At 47.2% G+C, this 17141-nt stretch overlaps 1 protein-coding gene across 1 annotated transcript in view; it reads left to right on the plus strand.

Annotated features, from left to right (window-relative positions):
• The window catches only part of LOC139276388 (transmembrane protease serine 2-like), a 125643-nt gene that overhangs the window by 8065 nt on the left and 100437 nt on the right, over positions 1-17141 (plus strand). Inside the window, exon 3 of the mRNA XM_070894313.1 lies at positions 10746-10832. Coding sequence (XP_070750414.1) covers positions 10746-10832 — 87 coding nt within the window. The remainder of the gene's footprint in view (positions 1-10745; positions 10833-17141) is intronic.

Genomic DNA, 17141 nt, shown 5'->3' on the forward strand with positions numbered 1-17141 from the left:
AAGTACTTCAATGGCTGTAAGGCTGTAATGGCCTGAGGATGTGAAAGTCACTATATAAATCCAAATCTTTCTTTCTTTATTTTTGTCATGTATGTACATTCTGTCTGTAGCCACCAGATGGCATCATTGTTGGAGGCCACTGAGCAGCACGCACATGGTGCTGCTCAGGTATAAAAGGCCAGTCATTTTGAGAGTCAGACACTTTGGGCCTAAATAAAGCAGAGCCAAGGTTGTACCCTGCTTAGTTAAACAGTACTCAGTTTGTACCTTTATTGCATACATAACATTTGGCGACAAGAATATAAGAACTTTTGTTTGCAAAATGAGCACAATTAGATTTTTAGAGCGATACGTGGAGGGAGAAGATTGGTCAGACTTTGTGAGCCGTTTGAACCAGTACTTCGTGGCCAACAAAATGAAGGGGGTCGACGATGCAGATCGGTGCCGGGCCGTGTTCCTCACTGAGTGCGGTTCAAAGATCTACGGTCTGATAAAGAATCTACTCATGCCTAGTGATCCAACAGAGAAAACGTACGAGGAGTTGTGTACATTGATACAGGAACACCTCAAGCCAGACGATGGCATCATCATCTCGAGATACAGGTTTTATACACACGTTCGGTCGGAGGGCCAGAGCGCGGTGGAATTCGTTGCTGACCTGAGACGTCTAGCGGGACCGTGCAAGTTCGGGACGGTGTTGGCAGACATGCTGTGGGACTTCTTTGTTATCGGTATCAACCACGAGGTGATCCTGCACAAAGGTCTGGCGGTGGAGGAGTTGGATTGAAAAAGGGCCATCCAGATCACTCAATCATGTATGACGACGGACAGGAGTGTAAAATAAATATCGGTGAAGAACCGAACCTCGGCAAGTACGGTAAATGCGATTGATTCACCGTTCGGCAGAGCGCCACATTGCGGGGCCTATCCGGCTGCGTTTGTGAAACCTGTGACTGCTCAAAGTCCGCCAGCGGGAATGTATCCGACTTCTCCGTGTTGGCGTTGTGGGGGAAATCATCGGCACCAGCAGTGCTGATTTAAGCAATATAGTTGCAAAGGCTGTCTGAGAGTGGGACATCTCCAGCACAAGTGTCCGCAGATGAGCAAGCGTGCTGCGACACACCACGTGGAGGATGAGAGTTAGACTAGCGTGGTTCCGGATACGCAATCCAAGATGCCAGAGGAGGAAGTGTATGGACTGTACTCCTTCATAACCAAGAGTAAACCAATTTTGATTAATGTAAATTTTAACGGGATACTGGTATTGATGGAACTGGACACGGGGGCGAGTCAATCGATCATGAACGAGAGGGCATTTAATAAGCGGTGGGATACTAAGACTGTGAGGCCCAGGCTGAGCCCTGTTAACCCCAAGCTGCACATGTACACCAAAGAATTGATAAAGGTGATTGACAGTGCACAAATTACTGTGTCGTATAACGGTGTGGTACCCGAGTTACCACTGTGGATTCCAGGCAATGGCCCAACGCTGCTTGGCAGGAGCTGGTTGGAGAAAATCAGATACGACTGGAACGACATAAAGGCGTTGTCATCGGAGGAAGATACACGTGCCCAAGTATTGAGCAAGTTCCCCTCGCTGTTCGAACCGGGTATCAGCAACTTCACGGGAGCCAAGGTGCAGATCCACGTGGACTCAGATGCAAAGCTTGGGCAGTGCGGTATATGATGAGGGAGGTAGTAGAAATTGAACTGGACAGACTCCAGCGTGAAGAGATCATATCACCGGTCGAATTTAATGAATGGGCCAGCCCCATTGTTCTTGTGCTGAAAAGTGATGGCACAGTCAGAATCTGTGGAGACTACAAGGCTACGATCAACAGAATTTCAAAACAAAGTCAGTACCCATTACCGAAGGCCGATGACTTGTTTGCGACCCTAGCCAGAGAGAAGTCGTTCACAAAACTGGAATTGATGTCGGCCTATATGACGCAGGAGTTGGTTGAGATTCGAAGAGACTTAATGCATTAACACGCACAAAGGACTGTTTATTTACTACAGGTGCCCGTTTGGAATTCGCTCGGCTGCAGCAATATTCCAGAGGAATATGGAAAGTCTACTGAAGTCCGTTCCCAGAACCGTCGTGTTCCAAGATGACATCCTGATCACCGGTCGTGACTCCAAGGAACATCTGAACAACCTGGAAGAGGTTCTACTGCATTTGGATAGAGTGGGACTCAGACTGAAATGCTCGAAGTACGTCTTTATGACACCGGAGGTTGAATTCCTCGGGAGAAAAATAGCCGCTGATGGCATCAAACCGACTGACATGAAAACCAAGGCCATCAAGAATGCACCCAAGCCACAGAACATGACGGAGCTGTGTTCCTTGCTGGGTCTACTCAACTACTTTGGTAACTTCCTACCTAAATTGAGCACTTTACTTGAACCACTGCACATGCTATTGAGAAAAGGCAACTGTTGTGGAAAAATATTTCCGAGACTGTATAATATATAAAGAGAGGTTTATTAAATCGGAGACAAAGCTTTGGGAGAAGTGTTAAAGACCCCTGTCTTTGAACCACTTCTCAAATTGGTATCTGCAGTGAAGTTCTTTTATCTTACAAATTACGTCACTTTACAACACATGCTTTAGGACTACAAAGCTTTGACTATCGAAGGCTAAGCTTTTGATATAAACCATCCTGCATTGTGACAGGGCAGTATAAACAAGTGCAGGCTTTTGACACCGGTATAAACAAACATACCCAGCACTTAACTCTCCAGTGTTCATTATCTCACTTTCCTATCTCCATTAACTCAAGGCCAGCATACCTTGAAGTCTAACTATTTAAAGCATAATGCATCAGTATTGTCCCTTACAAAATTCATTTAAAGGGGAAAATAAAACAAATGTTTGGTCCCGTATACAATCAAGTATATGTCCAAAAATCCGCTCCAACAGCAACAACTGGGTGTGGGGCGCATTGCAAGACAGAACTTTCTGCTTTGCTCGAACAAGCTGCTGGTACATTATGACCCATGTAAACGTTTAGTTTTGGCCTGTGACGCATCGTCATATGGAATTGGTTGCGTACTCCAACAAGCCAATGAGTCGGGGAAACTTCAACCTGTCATGTATGCATCCATAAGTTTGTCTAAAGCAGAAAGAGCCTACAGCATGGTAGAAAAAGAAGCTTTAGTATGTGTGTATGGTGTTAAAAAGATGCATTAATACCTGTTCGATCTGAGGTTCAAATTAGAGACCGATCACAAGCCGCTCATTTCGTTGTTTTCCAAGAGCAAAGGTATCAATACCAACACTTCATCCCGCATCCAAAGGTGGGCACTGACATTATCTGCCTATGATTATGTCATTCACCACAGACCTGGCACAGAGAATTGTGATGATGTTTTGAGCCGGTTGCTGTTGCCAACACCGGAGGTGGAAATGCCACAACCGGCGGATTTAATGTTAATCATGGAAGCTTTTGAGAGTGAAGGTACCCCTGTCACGGCTCAACAAGTTAAGACCTGGACCAGCCAGGACCCGATATTATCGGTGGTAAAGGGTCGCATCCTCAAAGGGGATTGGTCTGCCTTACCTAAGTAAATGTGCGAGGAGGCCAAACCGTACATTCGTCGCAAGGACGAACTGTCTATTCAAGCAGATTGTAAATTGTGGGGCAATCACATTGTAATGCCCAAGAAAGGGAGAGAGAAGTTCGTGCGTGAGTTACACAGCACACATCCAGATAAGGCCATCGCCAGGTCCCACATATGGTGGCCAGGAATTGATTCTGAGCTGGAAGCATGCATGCATTAGTGCAACACCTGCATGCAGCTCAGCAAAGCACCAGCGGAATCGCCGCTGAGTCTGTGGTCATGGCCACCCAAACCTTGGTCCAGGATCCATGTAGATTTTGCAGGTCCCTTCCTGGCAAGATGTTTTTAGTGATGGTGGACGTATCATCGAAGTGGATCGAATGCATAATCATGTCATTCAGTACGTCCACGGTAACCATAGAGAATCTCAATGTCATGTTTGCGACACATGGTCTGCCTGACATAGTGGTGAACGACAATGGGTAGTGCTTCACCAGTCAGGAGTTTCAGGAGTTTGTAAAACTTAACGGCATAAAACATGTAAGGTCAGCACCATTCAAGCCTGCGTCCAACGGGCAAGCAGAACGTGCAGTACAAATTATCAAGCAAAGCATGAGGAGAGTAACCCAAGGGTCACTGCAGATCCGCTTGTCTTGCATACTGCTGAGTTACAGGACAAGACCCCACACACTCACAGGGGTGTCGCCTGCTGAACTCATGATGAAAAAAGGTTTTAAGACCAAGCTACCTCTGGTACACCCAGACTTAAATAATCATGTTAAATACGAAGACAAAGTCAACAAGGGTACCATGATCGCGTAACTGTGTCATGCGAGATTTCTGTTAATGATCCTGTATATGTGTTGAATTATGGTCAGGGTCCCAAATGGATCACTGGTATGGTCATGGCCAAGGAGGGCAACAGAGTATTTGTTATTAAGCTCAAGAATGGGTGAACTTGCAGGAAACACACGGATCAGACAAAGCTGAGGCACACAGATGAGCCAGAGCAGTCGGACGAGGAAACCGTCGACGACCAACCAACCTACCAGCAGTCTTCAGAGGACTCGAGGGTCATCAGTGAATCCGGAATTTCCATCACGGACTTATTCAATAAAAATGGACTTGCAATTCCTGACATGGCCACTGCCACCCCCAACAAGTCAGCCATCCAGCCACCAGCCACAACAGACCCCGCACACTCACCCAAGGCTGGAATCGAACTGAGACGGTCAACCCAGGACCGTAAAGCACCGGACCATCTCAACCTGTGAAAGACTGTGATAAGATCTCAGAGGGGGGTATTGTCATGTATGTACATTCTGTCTGTAGCCACCAGATGGCGTCATTGTTGGAGGCCACTGAGCAGCACGCACATGGTGTTGCTCTGGTGTAAAAGACCAGCCATTTTGAGAGTCAGGCACTTTGGGCCGTAATAAAGCAGAAGCCAAGGTTGTACCTTGCTTAGTTAAACAGTACTCAGTTTGTACCTTTATTGCAGACATAACAATTATGAAATCTGCACTATGTACCATGCTTCTGCAGTCATTAATACGGATGTCTATGGCTTACGTAAGTCCACAGAGCCACTAATAAAAGAAAAAGAAAGACTTGCATTTATAAGGCGCCTTTCACGACCCAAAGTGCTTTACAGCTAATGAAGTACTTTATTTGAAGTGTGGTCACTGTTCTAATGTAGGAAAGGCAGCAACCAATCTGCACACACAGGAAGGTCCCACAATCAATAATGAAATGGATGGCCACATCATCTATTTTAGGTAATGAGGTCTAAAGATTGGCCCAGACACCAGTGGGCGGGGGTGGCGGGGCGGGGGGCCATGGGAACAGGAGCATGGAATATTTTACATCCAGTTGAGAGGGCAGACGGGGCCCAGTGCAACATCTCGTCCAAAACACACCTACATGACAGTGTGGCACTCCTTCAGAGCTGCACTGAAATGTCAGCCGAGATTATGTGTTCAAGACTCTTGGCACCCACAACCTTCTGACTTAGAGGCAAGCGTGCTTTCACTAGGCCAAAGCTGACACGATAAAGTCCCACGGAGGTACAAATCTATTGGTGCCTTGTGTTGTGAAGAGTTGCTACCTGTACCTCTGCTTTACAAAGGAGAAGTAGTTTACGACGTAAGAAATATTATAAAACCGAGTACCAATAATACGAGCACTTAACCTAGAGGTACCTTGTGCATTTTCACCCCACTCCCCCAATTTTAGGAACTCTTGCATTGAATCCTGTTAGTCCCCCATATTCCGATTGAAATAGGAATGTTGGTATGATTCAATAATGCCCGTCAACTTGCACCACTTTTGTTCTTTCCACCTTTGGCATCAGTCGAATTCTTCTGCGTTAATGCCAGTTGCAAGTTGTCTCTTTGCCTCGTTTACCAAAATCTCTGTATCGGATGACAGAAGAGATGACTTGTGAAGGTGCAGGTCTCAGCAGTAGGCAGTAGGCACCTGGTAAGGAGATCGTGTTGGATGAGCATCCTGGACCATGTCTCCCTTCACCATTTCATTCCGCACGGGGGAGGAACAGAATGCTTACCGTTGATAATCGTTGAGGAGGAAAATACCATGGACGCATTTACAGGCAGATATTTAACAGGAGGGGAGAAAATTAGTGGGGAAAATTATTAAAAAAGGACATTTAGAGGAATCGATAAGGTGAATATTGCCAGACCCTGCTCCGCAGTGGGGCTTGCTATACAGGCGTGCATATTGGAAAAGCATGGTCAATGCACTTGTGATTGGCCAGTATGAACTGGCTTTTGCAAAATTAACTCTGAGGGGCGGCTATCTATAATTACGTTGCATTTTCATAAGAGTACTTTCAGGAAGGGGTTAATGCTCCGTGCATACAGATGTGCGTGATCACAATTTTTAACAGCCTGCTTGTGGGGAAACTATATATGTACTTATAAAATGCTAAAAGTTATGTGTTTCAACTTTATGTATAAAAACTTCATACCGGCAATTAGAGTTTAAAGAAAGTTAAACTCTGGTAACATGATAGTCTTTAATATTATGAAGGGTTTGGATAAGGTAGACGCAGAGAAGATTTTTCCACTTGTATGTGAGTCCAAAACTAGGAGCCATAAATATAAGATAGCCACTAATAAATCCAATGAGGAATTCATAAACTTATTTTCTCAGAGTGTGGTGAGAATGTGAAATGCACTGCCACAGGGAGTGGTTCAGGTGAGTAGTATAAATGCTTCTTTATACAGGAAGAGGCGAGGGCCCAGGGGCAGCACGGGCCAGCCCACACTGCGATATGTGTGCTGACTCAACCTGTGCAGCAGAGCAGGTCTCCAGTTAGTCTTGGCTAATCCTTACCACTGGATCAAGACCTCGCTTTGTCAAGCCCGTGTGGTGGCTGGTGTGCAATGGTCACCCCACATTAAAAAAATCCACGCACAGGTATCTTCCACCCTTCAGGATTTAGTTCGGGATCTGGAATATTAGGTCCTTCATTGAAACACCTGTGAACTCATCCCTTTTTGGCATGGAAGCAAGTCATCCTCGATACGAGGGAGCGCCTATGATGATGATAAATGCACTTAAGGGGATGAATGACAAGCATACAGGGAGAAGAGAATAGAGGGTTATGCTGATAGATTTAGATGAGGAAAGACGGGAGGAGGCTCGAGTGCAGTATAACCACCGGCATGGACTGGTTGGGCCCAATGGGCTGTTTCTCTGCTATATATCCGATATAATCCTATGTAATCAGAAAGTGAGATCACATAAGAACATAAGAGAATAAGAAATAGGAGCAGGAGTAGGCCATTCGCCCCTCGAGCCTGCTCCGTCATTTAATACGATCATGGCTGATCTGATCATGGACTCAGCTCCACTTCTCCGCCCGCTCCCCATGACCCCCTATTCCTATATTTTTTAAGAAACTGTCTCTTTCTGTCTTAAATATATTTAATGACCCAGCCTCCACAGTTCTCTGAGGCAGAGAATTCCACAGATTTACAACCCTCTGAGAGAAGAAATTCCTCCTCATCTCAGTTTTAAATGGGCGGCCCCTTATTCTAAGATCATGCCCCCTAGTTCTAGTCTCCCCCATCAGTGGAAACATCCTCTCTGCATCCACCTTGTCAAGCCCCCTCATAATCTTATACGTTTCATAGAAACATAGAAACATAGAAAATAGGTGCAGGAGTAGGCCATTCGGCCCTTCTAGCCTGCACCGCCATTCAATGAGTTCATGGCAGAACATGCAACTTCAGTACCCCATTCCTGCTTTCTCGCCATACCCCTTGATACCCCTAGTAGTAAGGACTTTATCTAACTCCTTTTTGAATATATTTAGTGAATTGACCTCAACAACTTTCTGTGGTAGAGAATTCCACAGGTTCACCACTCTCTGGGTGAAGAAATTCCTCCTCATCTCGGTCCTAAATGGCTTACCCCTTATCCTTAGATTGTGACCCCTGGTTCTGGACTTCCCCAACATTGGGAACATTCTTCTTGCATCTAATTTGTCTAAACCCATCAGAATTTTAAACGTTTCTATGAGATCCTCTCTCATTCTTCTGAACTCCAGTGAATACAAGCTCAGTTGATCCAGTCTTTCTTGATAGGTCAGTCCCACCATCCCGGGAATCAGTCTGGTGAATCTTCGCTGCACTCCCTCAATAGCAAGAATGTCCTTCCTCAAGTTAGGAGACCAAAACTGTACACAATACTCCAGGTGTGGCCTCACCAAGGCCCTGTACAACTGTAGCAACACCTCCCTGCCCCTGTACTCAAATCCCCTCGTTATGAAGGCCAACATGCCATTTGCTTTCTTAACCGCCTGCTGTACCTGCATGCCAACCTTCAATGACTGATGTACCATGACACCCAGGTCTCGTTGCACCTCCCCTTTTTCTAATCTGTCACCATTCAGATAATAGTCTGTCTCTCTGTTTTTACCACCAAAGTGGATAACCTCACATTTATCCACATTATACTTCATCTGCCATGCATTTGCCCACTCACCTAACCTATCCAAGTCACTCTGCAGCCTCATAGCATCCTCCTCGCAGCTCACACTGCCACCCAACTTAGTGTCATCCGCAAATTTGGAGATACTACATTTAATCCCCTCGTCTAAATCATTAATGTACAGTGTAAACAGCTGGGGCCCCAGCACAGAACCTTGCGGTACCCCACTAGTCACTGCCTGCCATTCTGAAAAGTCCCCATTTACTCCTACTCTTTGCTTCCTGTCTGACAACCAGTTCTCAATCCATGTCAGCACACTACCCCCAATCCCATGTGCTTTAACTTTGCACATCAATCTCTTGTGTGGGACCTTGTCGAAAGCCTTCTGAAAGTCCAAATATACCACATCAACTGGTTCTCCCTTGTCCACTCTACTGGAAACATCCTCAAAAAATTCCAGAAGATTTGTCAAGCATGATTTTCCTTTCACAAATCCATGCTGACTTGGACCTATCATGTCACCTCTTTCCAAATGCGCTGCTATGACATCCTTAATAATTGATTCCATCATTTTACCCACTACTGAGGTCAGGCTGACCGGTCTATAATTCCCTGTTTTCTCTCTCCCTCCTTTTTTAAAAAGTGGGGTTACATTGGCTACCCTCTACTCCATAGGAACTGATCCAGAGTCAATGGAATGTTGGAAAATGACTGTCAATGCATCCGCTATTTCCAAGGTCACCTCCTTAAGTACTCTGGGATGCAGTCCATCAGGCCCTGGGGATTTATCGGCCTTCAATCCCATCAATTTCCCCAACACAATTTCCCGACTAATAAGGATTTCCCTCAGTTCCTCCTCCTTACTAGACCCTCTGACCCCTTTTAAGATAAGATCACCTCTCATTCTTCTGAATTGCAATGAGTAGAGGCCCAACCTACTCAACCTTTCGTCATAAGTCAACCCCCTCATCCCCGGAATCAACCGAGTGAAACTTCTTTGAACTGCCTCCAAAGCAAGTATATCCTTTTGTAAATATGGAACCCAAAACTGCATGCAGTACTCCAGGTGTGGCCTCACCAATACCCTGTATAACTGTAGCAAGACTTCCCTGCTTTTATACTCCATCATACTGCCGAGCTACCAATAGTACCCCAGCCAGTGGTCCAGCTCAAATAGGTAGGGTGGAAGGGGTTCAATAGGGTAGATGTAGAGATTGGTCTGTTGGGCTAGGCCGCCACGCTGCTCCTTCTGTTTGCATATACAGAAGATCCGTTTCTGATGAACAAAATTTAAAGATAGTTCTAGCTAAAATGTGCGGTCCCCGGCCTGCGAGCACTATCGGAGCAGGCCGGGGAGTGGAAGGAGCAGCGTGCCAGTGTACTACTCCAGCGAGCAGCACGTGCTGGAGCAGGAGAGCAGCGACAGTCACCAAGGTCCAGGTCGATGATTGGAGCGTGGGCAGGTACAGCAGGAGCGGCGAGGTCGGGGCAAAAGAGCGAAGAGAGATTGTAGACGGATATGATCGGGTCCCAGGAGAGGCGAGGGCCCAGGGCAGCACGGACCAGCCCACACTGCGATATGTGTGCTCACTAGGTCCATGCAGCAGAGCTGGTCTCCAGTTGTCCTGGTTAATCCTTGTCACTGGACCAAGACCTAGCTCTGTCAAGCCCGTGTGGCTGGTGTGTAACGGCCATCACACGTTAAAAAAATTCACGTACAGGCATCTTCCACCCTTCAACATTTAGTTCGGACCTGGAATTTTAGGTCCATCATTGAAACTCCTGAGAACTTTTTGACGTGGAAGCAAGTCACCCTCGATTCGAGGGACTGCCTGTGATGATGTCCAAAACTTGGAGCCAGAAATACAAGATCGTCACTAATAAATCCAATAAGGAATTCATAAACATTTTCTCAGAGAGGGGTGAGAATGTGGAACTCGCTGCCACAGGGAGTGGCTGAGGTGAGTAGTATAAATACATTTAAGAGGAGGCTAGATGAGTACATGAGGGGAAAAGAAAGCTATGTTGATGGGGTTAGATGAAGAACGGAGGAAGGAGACTCGTGCGGAGTATAATTTGACCAACTGGCTTGTTTCTGTGCTGTAAAATTCTATGTAATTCTGTGTAAAAATGGAGGTCAATCCGATCGCTGCTATCTTAGGTCGAGGCATTGGACTGCTCTGTGTGCCTCTAATATTTTTTATACGGTGCTGTCATTACAGGTAAAAAGAAACATATCATTATTGGCTTGATTGTGGCTGGCGTGGTGTTTGCTTTTGGCATTATATCAGCCATCATCTGGTACTTTGGTGAGTACTGTAACCGAGGTTGACCATTTACTGCTGCCACGTTACAAATGAGAAGTTTTGTGTTAACAAAAAAAAGACTTTTTCTCCAATGTTTTCTCCATGACGTGGTGTGGGGCCAAGCAGGAGAACCAGCGGTGCTCGCTCATAAAGAGTCTTCCCACCATCAAAGTCCCATCCAGAGAATGCAGCTGAAAGTTTGCAGCGAGATTTCCACTGACCTGGCAAATTAGGCAAACTCAAGGGAAAATTACATTTAACAGAAAAATGTAAAGCTTTGTACAGAGTATAGGAGCAGGGAGGTCTTACTGCAGTTGTACAGGGCCTTGATGAGGCCACATCTGGAATATTGTGTACAGTTTTGGTCTCCTAATGTGAGGAAGGATGTTCTTGCTATTGAGGGAGTGCAGCGAAGGTTCACCAGACTGATTCCCAGGATGGCAGAACTGACATATGTAGAAAGACTGGATCGACTAGAATTTAGAAGAATGAGAGGGGATCTCATAGAAACATATAAAATTCTGACGGGATTGGACAGGTTAGATGCAGGAAGAATGTTCCCGATGTTGGGAAAGTCCAGAACCAGAGGTCACAATCTAAGGATAAGGGGTAAGCCATTTAGGACCAAGATGAGGAGAAACTTCTTCACCCAGAGAGTTGTGAACCTGTGGAATTCTCTACCACAGAGAGTTGTTGAGGCCAATTCGTTAGATATATTCAAAAGGGAGTTAGATGTGGCCCTTACGGCTAAAGGGATCAAGGGGTATGGAGAGAAAGCAGGAACGGGGTACTGAGGTTGCATGATCAGCCATGATCATATTGAATGGCGGTGCAGGCTCGAAGGGCTGAATGGCCTACTCCTGCACCTAATTTCTGTGTTTCTATATTTCTATGTTAAAAATGAAATTGGGGGAGTCATAGATATAGAATGAATGATTTGAATTAGTATAGAGAGATTTAGAAAGATTTAGAAAGAGCTCGCATCTTGCTCTAACTCAGGACGTATCAAAGCGCTTTACAGCCAATTAATACTTTTGAAGTGTAATCACTCTTGTGATGTGTGAAACACCGCCAATTTGCGCACAGCAAGGTCCAACAAACAGCAATGCGATAATGACCAGATAATCTGTAGTGATGTCAGTTGAGGGATAAATATTGAACCAACATTTTACACTACTTTCTCTCTTTTCTCTCCTTATGCCCTCTCTGAGCTCATCTTGTCAATGAGAACCACCTCCTGCTCACAGCCCTATCCGCTGAAAGGTTAGACGCACCAACGTCAGTGTTCTCGCTCAGGCCAACATCCCTAGTTTTGAAGCAGTGACCACACTCGATTAGCTCCATTGGGCGGGCCACATCATCCACATCCCCGACACACGACTCCCAAAGCATGTGCTCTATTCGGAACTCCTACACGGCAAGCGAGCCCCAGGTGTGCAGAGGCAACCCTTCAAGGACACCCTCAAAGTCTCCTCGATAATGTGTAACATCCCCACTGACACCTGGGAATCTCTGGCCCATGACCGCCCAAAGTGGAGGAAGCGTATCCGGGAGGGCATTGAGCACCTCGAGTCTCATCACCGAGAGCATGCAGAAACCAAGCACAGACAGCGGAAGGAGCGTGCGGCAAACCAGACTCCCCACCCACCCTTTCCTTCAACCACTGTCTGCCCCACCTGTGACAGAGACTGTAATTCCCGCATTGAACTGTACAGCCACCTGAGAACTCACTTTGAGAGTGGAAGCAATCTTCCTTGATTTCGAGGGATTAGTCCCTCGGAATCGAGGAAGACTTGCTTCCACTCCCAGAGTGAGTTCATTGATGGCTGAACAGTCCAATACAGGAGCCACAGACCCTGTTACAGGTGGGACAGACATTCGTTGAGGGAAGGGGTCGGTGGGGCTGGTTTGCCGCGAAGAGCTCAGCGGCCTCCCGGATGGACTTTCTCCACCTCGGGCGGTCTGCGGCCAGGGTCTCCCAGGTGTCAGTGGTGATGTCACACTTTACCAGGGGGGCTTTGAGGGTGTCCTTATAACGTTTCCACTGTCCTCCTTTGGCTCGTTTACCATGAAGGAGCTCCGCATAAAGCATTTGCTTAGGGAGTCTCGTATCTGGCATGTGAACTATGTGGCCTGCCCAGCGAAGCTAATCGAGTGTGGTCAGTGCTTCAATACTGGGGATGTTAGCCTGGTCGAGGACACTGATGTTGGTGCATCTGTCCTCCCAGGGGATTTGCAGGATCTTGCGGAGACATCGTTGGTGATATATCTCCAGTGACTTGAGGTGCCTTCTGTACATCGTCCATACCTCAGATCCATACAGAAGGGCGGGTATTACTACAGCCCTATAGACCATGAGTTTGGTGGTAGATTTGAGGGCCTGGTTTTCAAGCACTCTTTTCCGCAGGCGGCCGAAGGTTACACTGGCGCATTGGGGGCGATGCTGAATCTCCGCATCAATGTTTGCCTTTGTTGATAAGAGGCTCCCGAGATATGGGAAATGGTCCACGTTGTCCAGGGCCGCGCCGTGGATCTTGATGATCAGTGCTGTGCGGCGATGACAGGTTGGTGAAGCACCTTTGCCTTACGGATGTTAAGCGTAAGGCCCATGCTTTCATATGCCTCAGTAAATACATTGACTATATCCTGGAGTTCAGCCTCTGAATGTGCACAGACGCAGGCATCGTCCGTGTACTGTAGCTCAACGACAGAGGTTGGGGTGATCTTGGACCTGGCCTGGAGGTGGCGTAGGTTAAACAGCTTCCCATTGGTTCTGTAGTTTAGTTCCACTCCAGCGGGGAGCTTGTTGATTGTGAAGTGAGCATGGTGGTGAGGAAGATTGAGAAGAGGGTTGGGGCGATGATGCAGCCCTGTTTGACCCCGGTCCGGACGTGGATTGGGTCTGTAATGGATCCGTTGATAAGGATCACGGCCTGCATGTCATCGTGAAGCAGGCGAAGGATGTTGACAAACTTTTGGGGGCATCCGAAATGGAGGAGGACGCTCCATAGACCCTCACGGTTGACAGTGTCAAAGGCCTTTGTAAGATCGAAAAAGGCCATGTATAAGGGCTGGTGCTGCTCCCTGCATTTTTCCTGCAGCTGTCGCGCTGCAAAGATCATGTCCGTTGTGCCCCGTAGGGGACGAAATCCGCATTGTGACTCCGGGAGGAGCTCCTCGGCCACAGGGAGAAGACGATTGAGGAGAACTCGAGCGACAACTTTCCCAGTGGCTGGTAGCAGGGAGATTCCCCTTAGTTACCGCAGTTGGACTTGTCCCCTTTTTAGAAACATAGAAACATAGTAAAATAGGTGCAGGAGTAGGCCATTCGGCCCTTCGAGCCTGCACCGCCATTCAATAAGATCATGGCTGATCATTCCTTCAGTGCCCCTTTCCTGCTTTCTCTCCATACCCCTTGATCCCCTTAACCATAAGAGCCATATCTAACTCCCTCTTGAATATATCCAGCGAACTGGCATCAACAACTCTCTGCGGCAGGGAATTCCACAGGTTAACAATCTCTGAGTGAAGAAGTTTCTCCTCATCTCAGTCCTAAATGGCCTAACCCTTATCCTAAGACTATGTCCCCTGGTTCTGGACTTCCCCAACATCGGGAACATTCTTCCCGTATCTAACCTGTCCAGTCCCGTCAGAATCTTATATGTTTCTATGAGATCCTCTCTCATCCTTCTAAACTCCAGTGAATAAAGGCCCAGTTGATCCAGTCTCTCCTCATATGACAACCCAGCCATCCCTGGAATCAGTTTGGTGAACCTTCGCTGCACTCCCTCAATAGCAAGAACGTCCTTCCTCAGATTAGGAGACCAAAACTGAACACAATATTCCAGGTGAGGCCTCACTAAGGCCCTGTACAACTGCAGTAAGACCTCCCTGCTTCTATATTCAAATCCCCTAGCTACCAACATACCATTTGCCTTCTTCACCGCCTGCTGTACCTGCATGCCCACTTTCAGTAACTGATGAACCATGACACCCAGGTCTCGTTGCACCTCCCCTTTTCCTAATCTGCCGCCATTCAGATAATATTCTGCCTTCGTGTTTTTGCCACCAAAGTGGATAACCTGACATTTATCCACATTATACTGCATTTTAAAAAAATGGTCACAATCACTGCATCTTTGAGATCTCCCGGCATGCTCTCCTCCTTCCAGATGAGAGAGATGAGGTCATATATCCGCGCCAACAGTGCCTCTCCGCCATACTTTAGCGCCTCAACAGGGATTCCATCCTCACCCGTAGTCTTGTTATTCTTGAGCTGTTTTATGGCTTTACCTACCTCGTGCAATGTTGGGGTCTCACTGAGGTGGTGGCGGGTCGCGTGCTACGGGATGGAGTTGAGAACACTCGAGTCAAAGGCAGAGTCTCGATTGAGGAGATCTTCAAAGTGCTCCTCCCATCAGGCCCTGACAGCCTCGCTGTCCTTGATGAGTGTTTCCCCGTTCTTGGCCAGGAGCGGGGTGGGGCCTTGGGAGTTTGGACTGTAGGTGGCCTTGACTGCAGCGAAGAATCCTCGCATATCGTGGTTGTCGGCCAGTTGTTGTATCTCCTGTGCTTTCTCCATCCACCACCTGTTCTTTAGGTCCCGGGTTTTTTGTTGGACCTGAGAATTTAGCCGTCTGTAATGTTGTTTTGCAGCTCCCGAGTTGGGCTGTTGCTTGAGGCTCAGAAATGCTCTGTGCTTACGATCTGCCGATGATGATGATGATTCCTACTAAACTACTGACCACGCAACTTCCCTTCCTCCCCACCCCCACCTCCCCCCCCAATTCTAGCTAACATTGTAAATTATTCCCTCTCCTCAGGTACTGTCCTCCTATGTTTCTATTACTCGGGGGATCAAGGGGTATGGCGAGAAAGCAGGAATGGGGTACTGAAGTTGCATGTTCAGCCATGAACTCATTGAATGGCGGTGCAGGCTAGAAGGGCCGAATGGCCTACTCCTGCACCTATTTTCTATGTTTCTATGTTTCTCCCCACCAATCTGCTGTCAGTGCCCCTGGTTCAGCTGTGGCTCAGCAGGTTGTGGGTTCAAGTCCCACTCCGAAGACTTGAGCACAAAAATCTTGGTTCCAGTACAGTGCTGAGGGAGTTCTGCACTGTCGGAAGTGCAGTCTTTCGGATGAGACCTTAAACTGAGGTCCCATCTGCCCACTCAGCTGGACCGAAAAGATCCCACGGATTTCGAAGAAGAGCAGGGGAGTTATCCCTGGGGTGCTGGCCAATATTTATCCCTCAATCAACATCATTAAAACAGATTATCTGGTCATTATCACATTGCTGTTTGTGGGAGCTTGCTGTGCACAGATTGGCTGCCACGTTTCCCACATTACAACAGTGACTACACTCCAAAAAGTACTTCATTGGCTGTAAAGCACTTTGGGACATCTGGTGGTTGTGAAACGCACTATAGAAATGCAAGTCTATCTTTTTTTATTTTTCTCCGCTCAAAAAAACCCACCCTTGACCCCTCTGTCCTGACAAACTCCCGCCCCATCTCCAACCTCCCATTCCTGTCCATAGTCCTTGAAAGTATTGTCAGTTCCCAAATCTGTGCCTCGCTTTCCTGCAACTCCATGGTTGAACCTCGCCAATCAGGGTTCTACCCCTGTCACAGCACTGAAACAGCCCGAATCAAAGTCACAAATGACACCCTCTGTGACCTGTGCACTATCACGCCCCGGCTTCTCGACCTTTCTGCTGCTTTGACATGGTTGAACACAGCTGCATCACCAATGACCTTCCCTCCATCATAAGGTCAGAAGTGGGGATGTTCGCTGATGATTGCACAGTGTTCAGTTCCATTCACAACTCCTCAGAAAATGAAGCAGTCCCTGCCCGCATTCAGCAAGACCTAGACGACTTTCGGGTTTGGCCTGATATGTGACAAGTAACATTCACACCACACAAGTGCCAGGCAATGACCATCTCCAACAAGCGAGAATCTAAACACCTCCCCTTGATATTCAATGATATTGCCATCGCCGAATCCCACACCATCAACATCCTGGGGGTCACCATTGACCAGGAACTTAACTGGACCAGCCACATAAATACTGTGGCAACAAGAGCAGGTCAGAGGCTGGGTATTCTGCGGCAAGTGTCTCACCTCCTGACTCCCCAAAGCCTTTCCACCATCTACAAGGCACAAGTCAGGAGTCAGGTCCGTGGACCTGATGGCATGCATCCTAGGGTCTTAAAAGAAGTGGCTGCAGAGATAGTGGATGCATTGGTTGTAACCTACCAAAATTCCCTGAAACTGGAGAGGTTCCAGCGGACTGGAAAACCGCAAAA

This window comes from Pristiophorus japonicus, chromosome 11, assembly GCF_044704955.1.
Source record: "Pristiophorus japonicus isolate sPriJap1 chromosome 11, sPriJap1.hap1, whole genome shotgun sequence".
Taxonomy (NCBI): Eukaryota; Metazoa; Chordata; class Chondrichthyes; family Pristiophoridae; genus Pristiophorus; species Pristiophorus japonicus.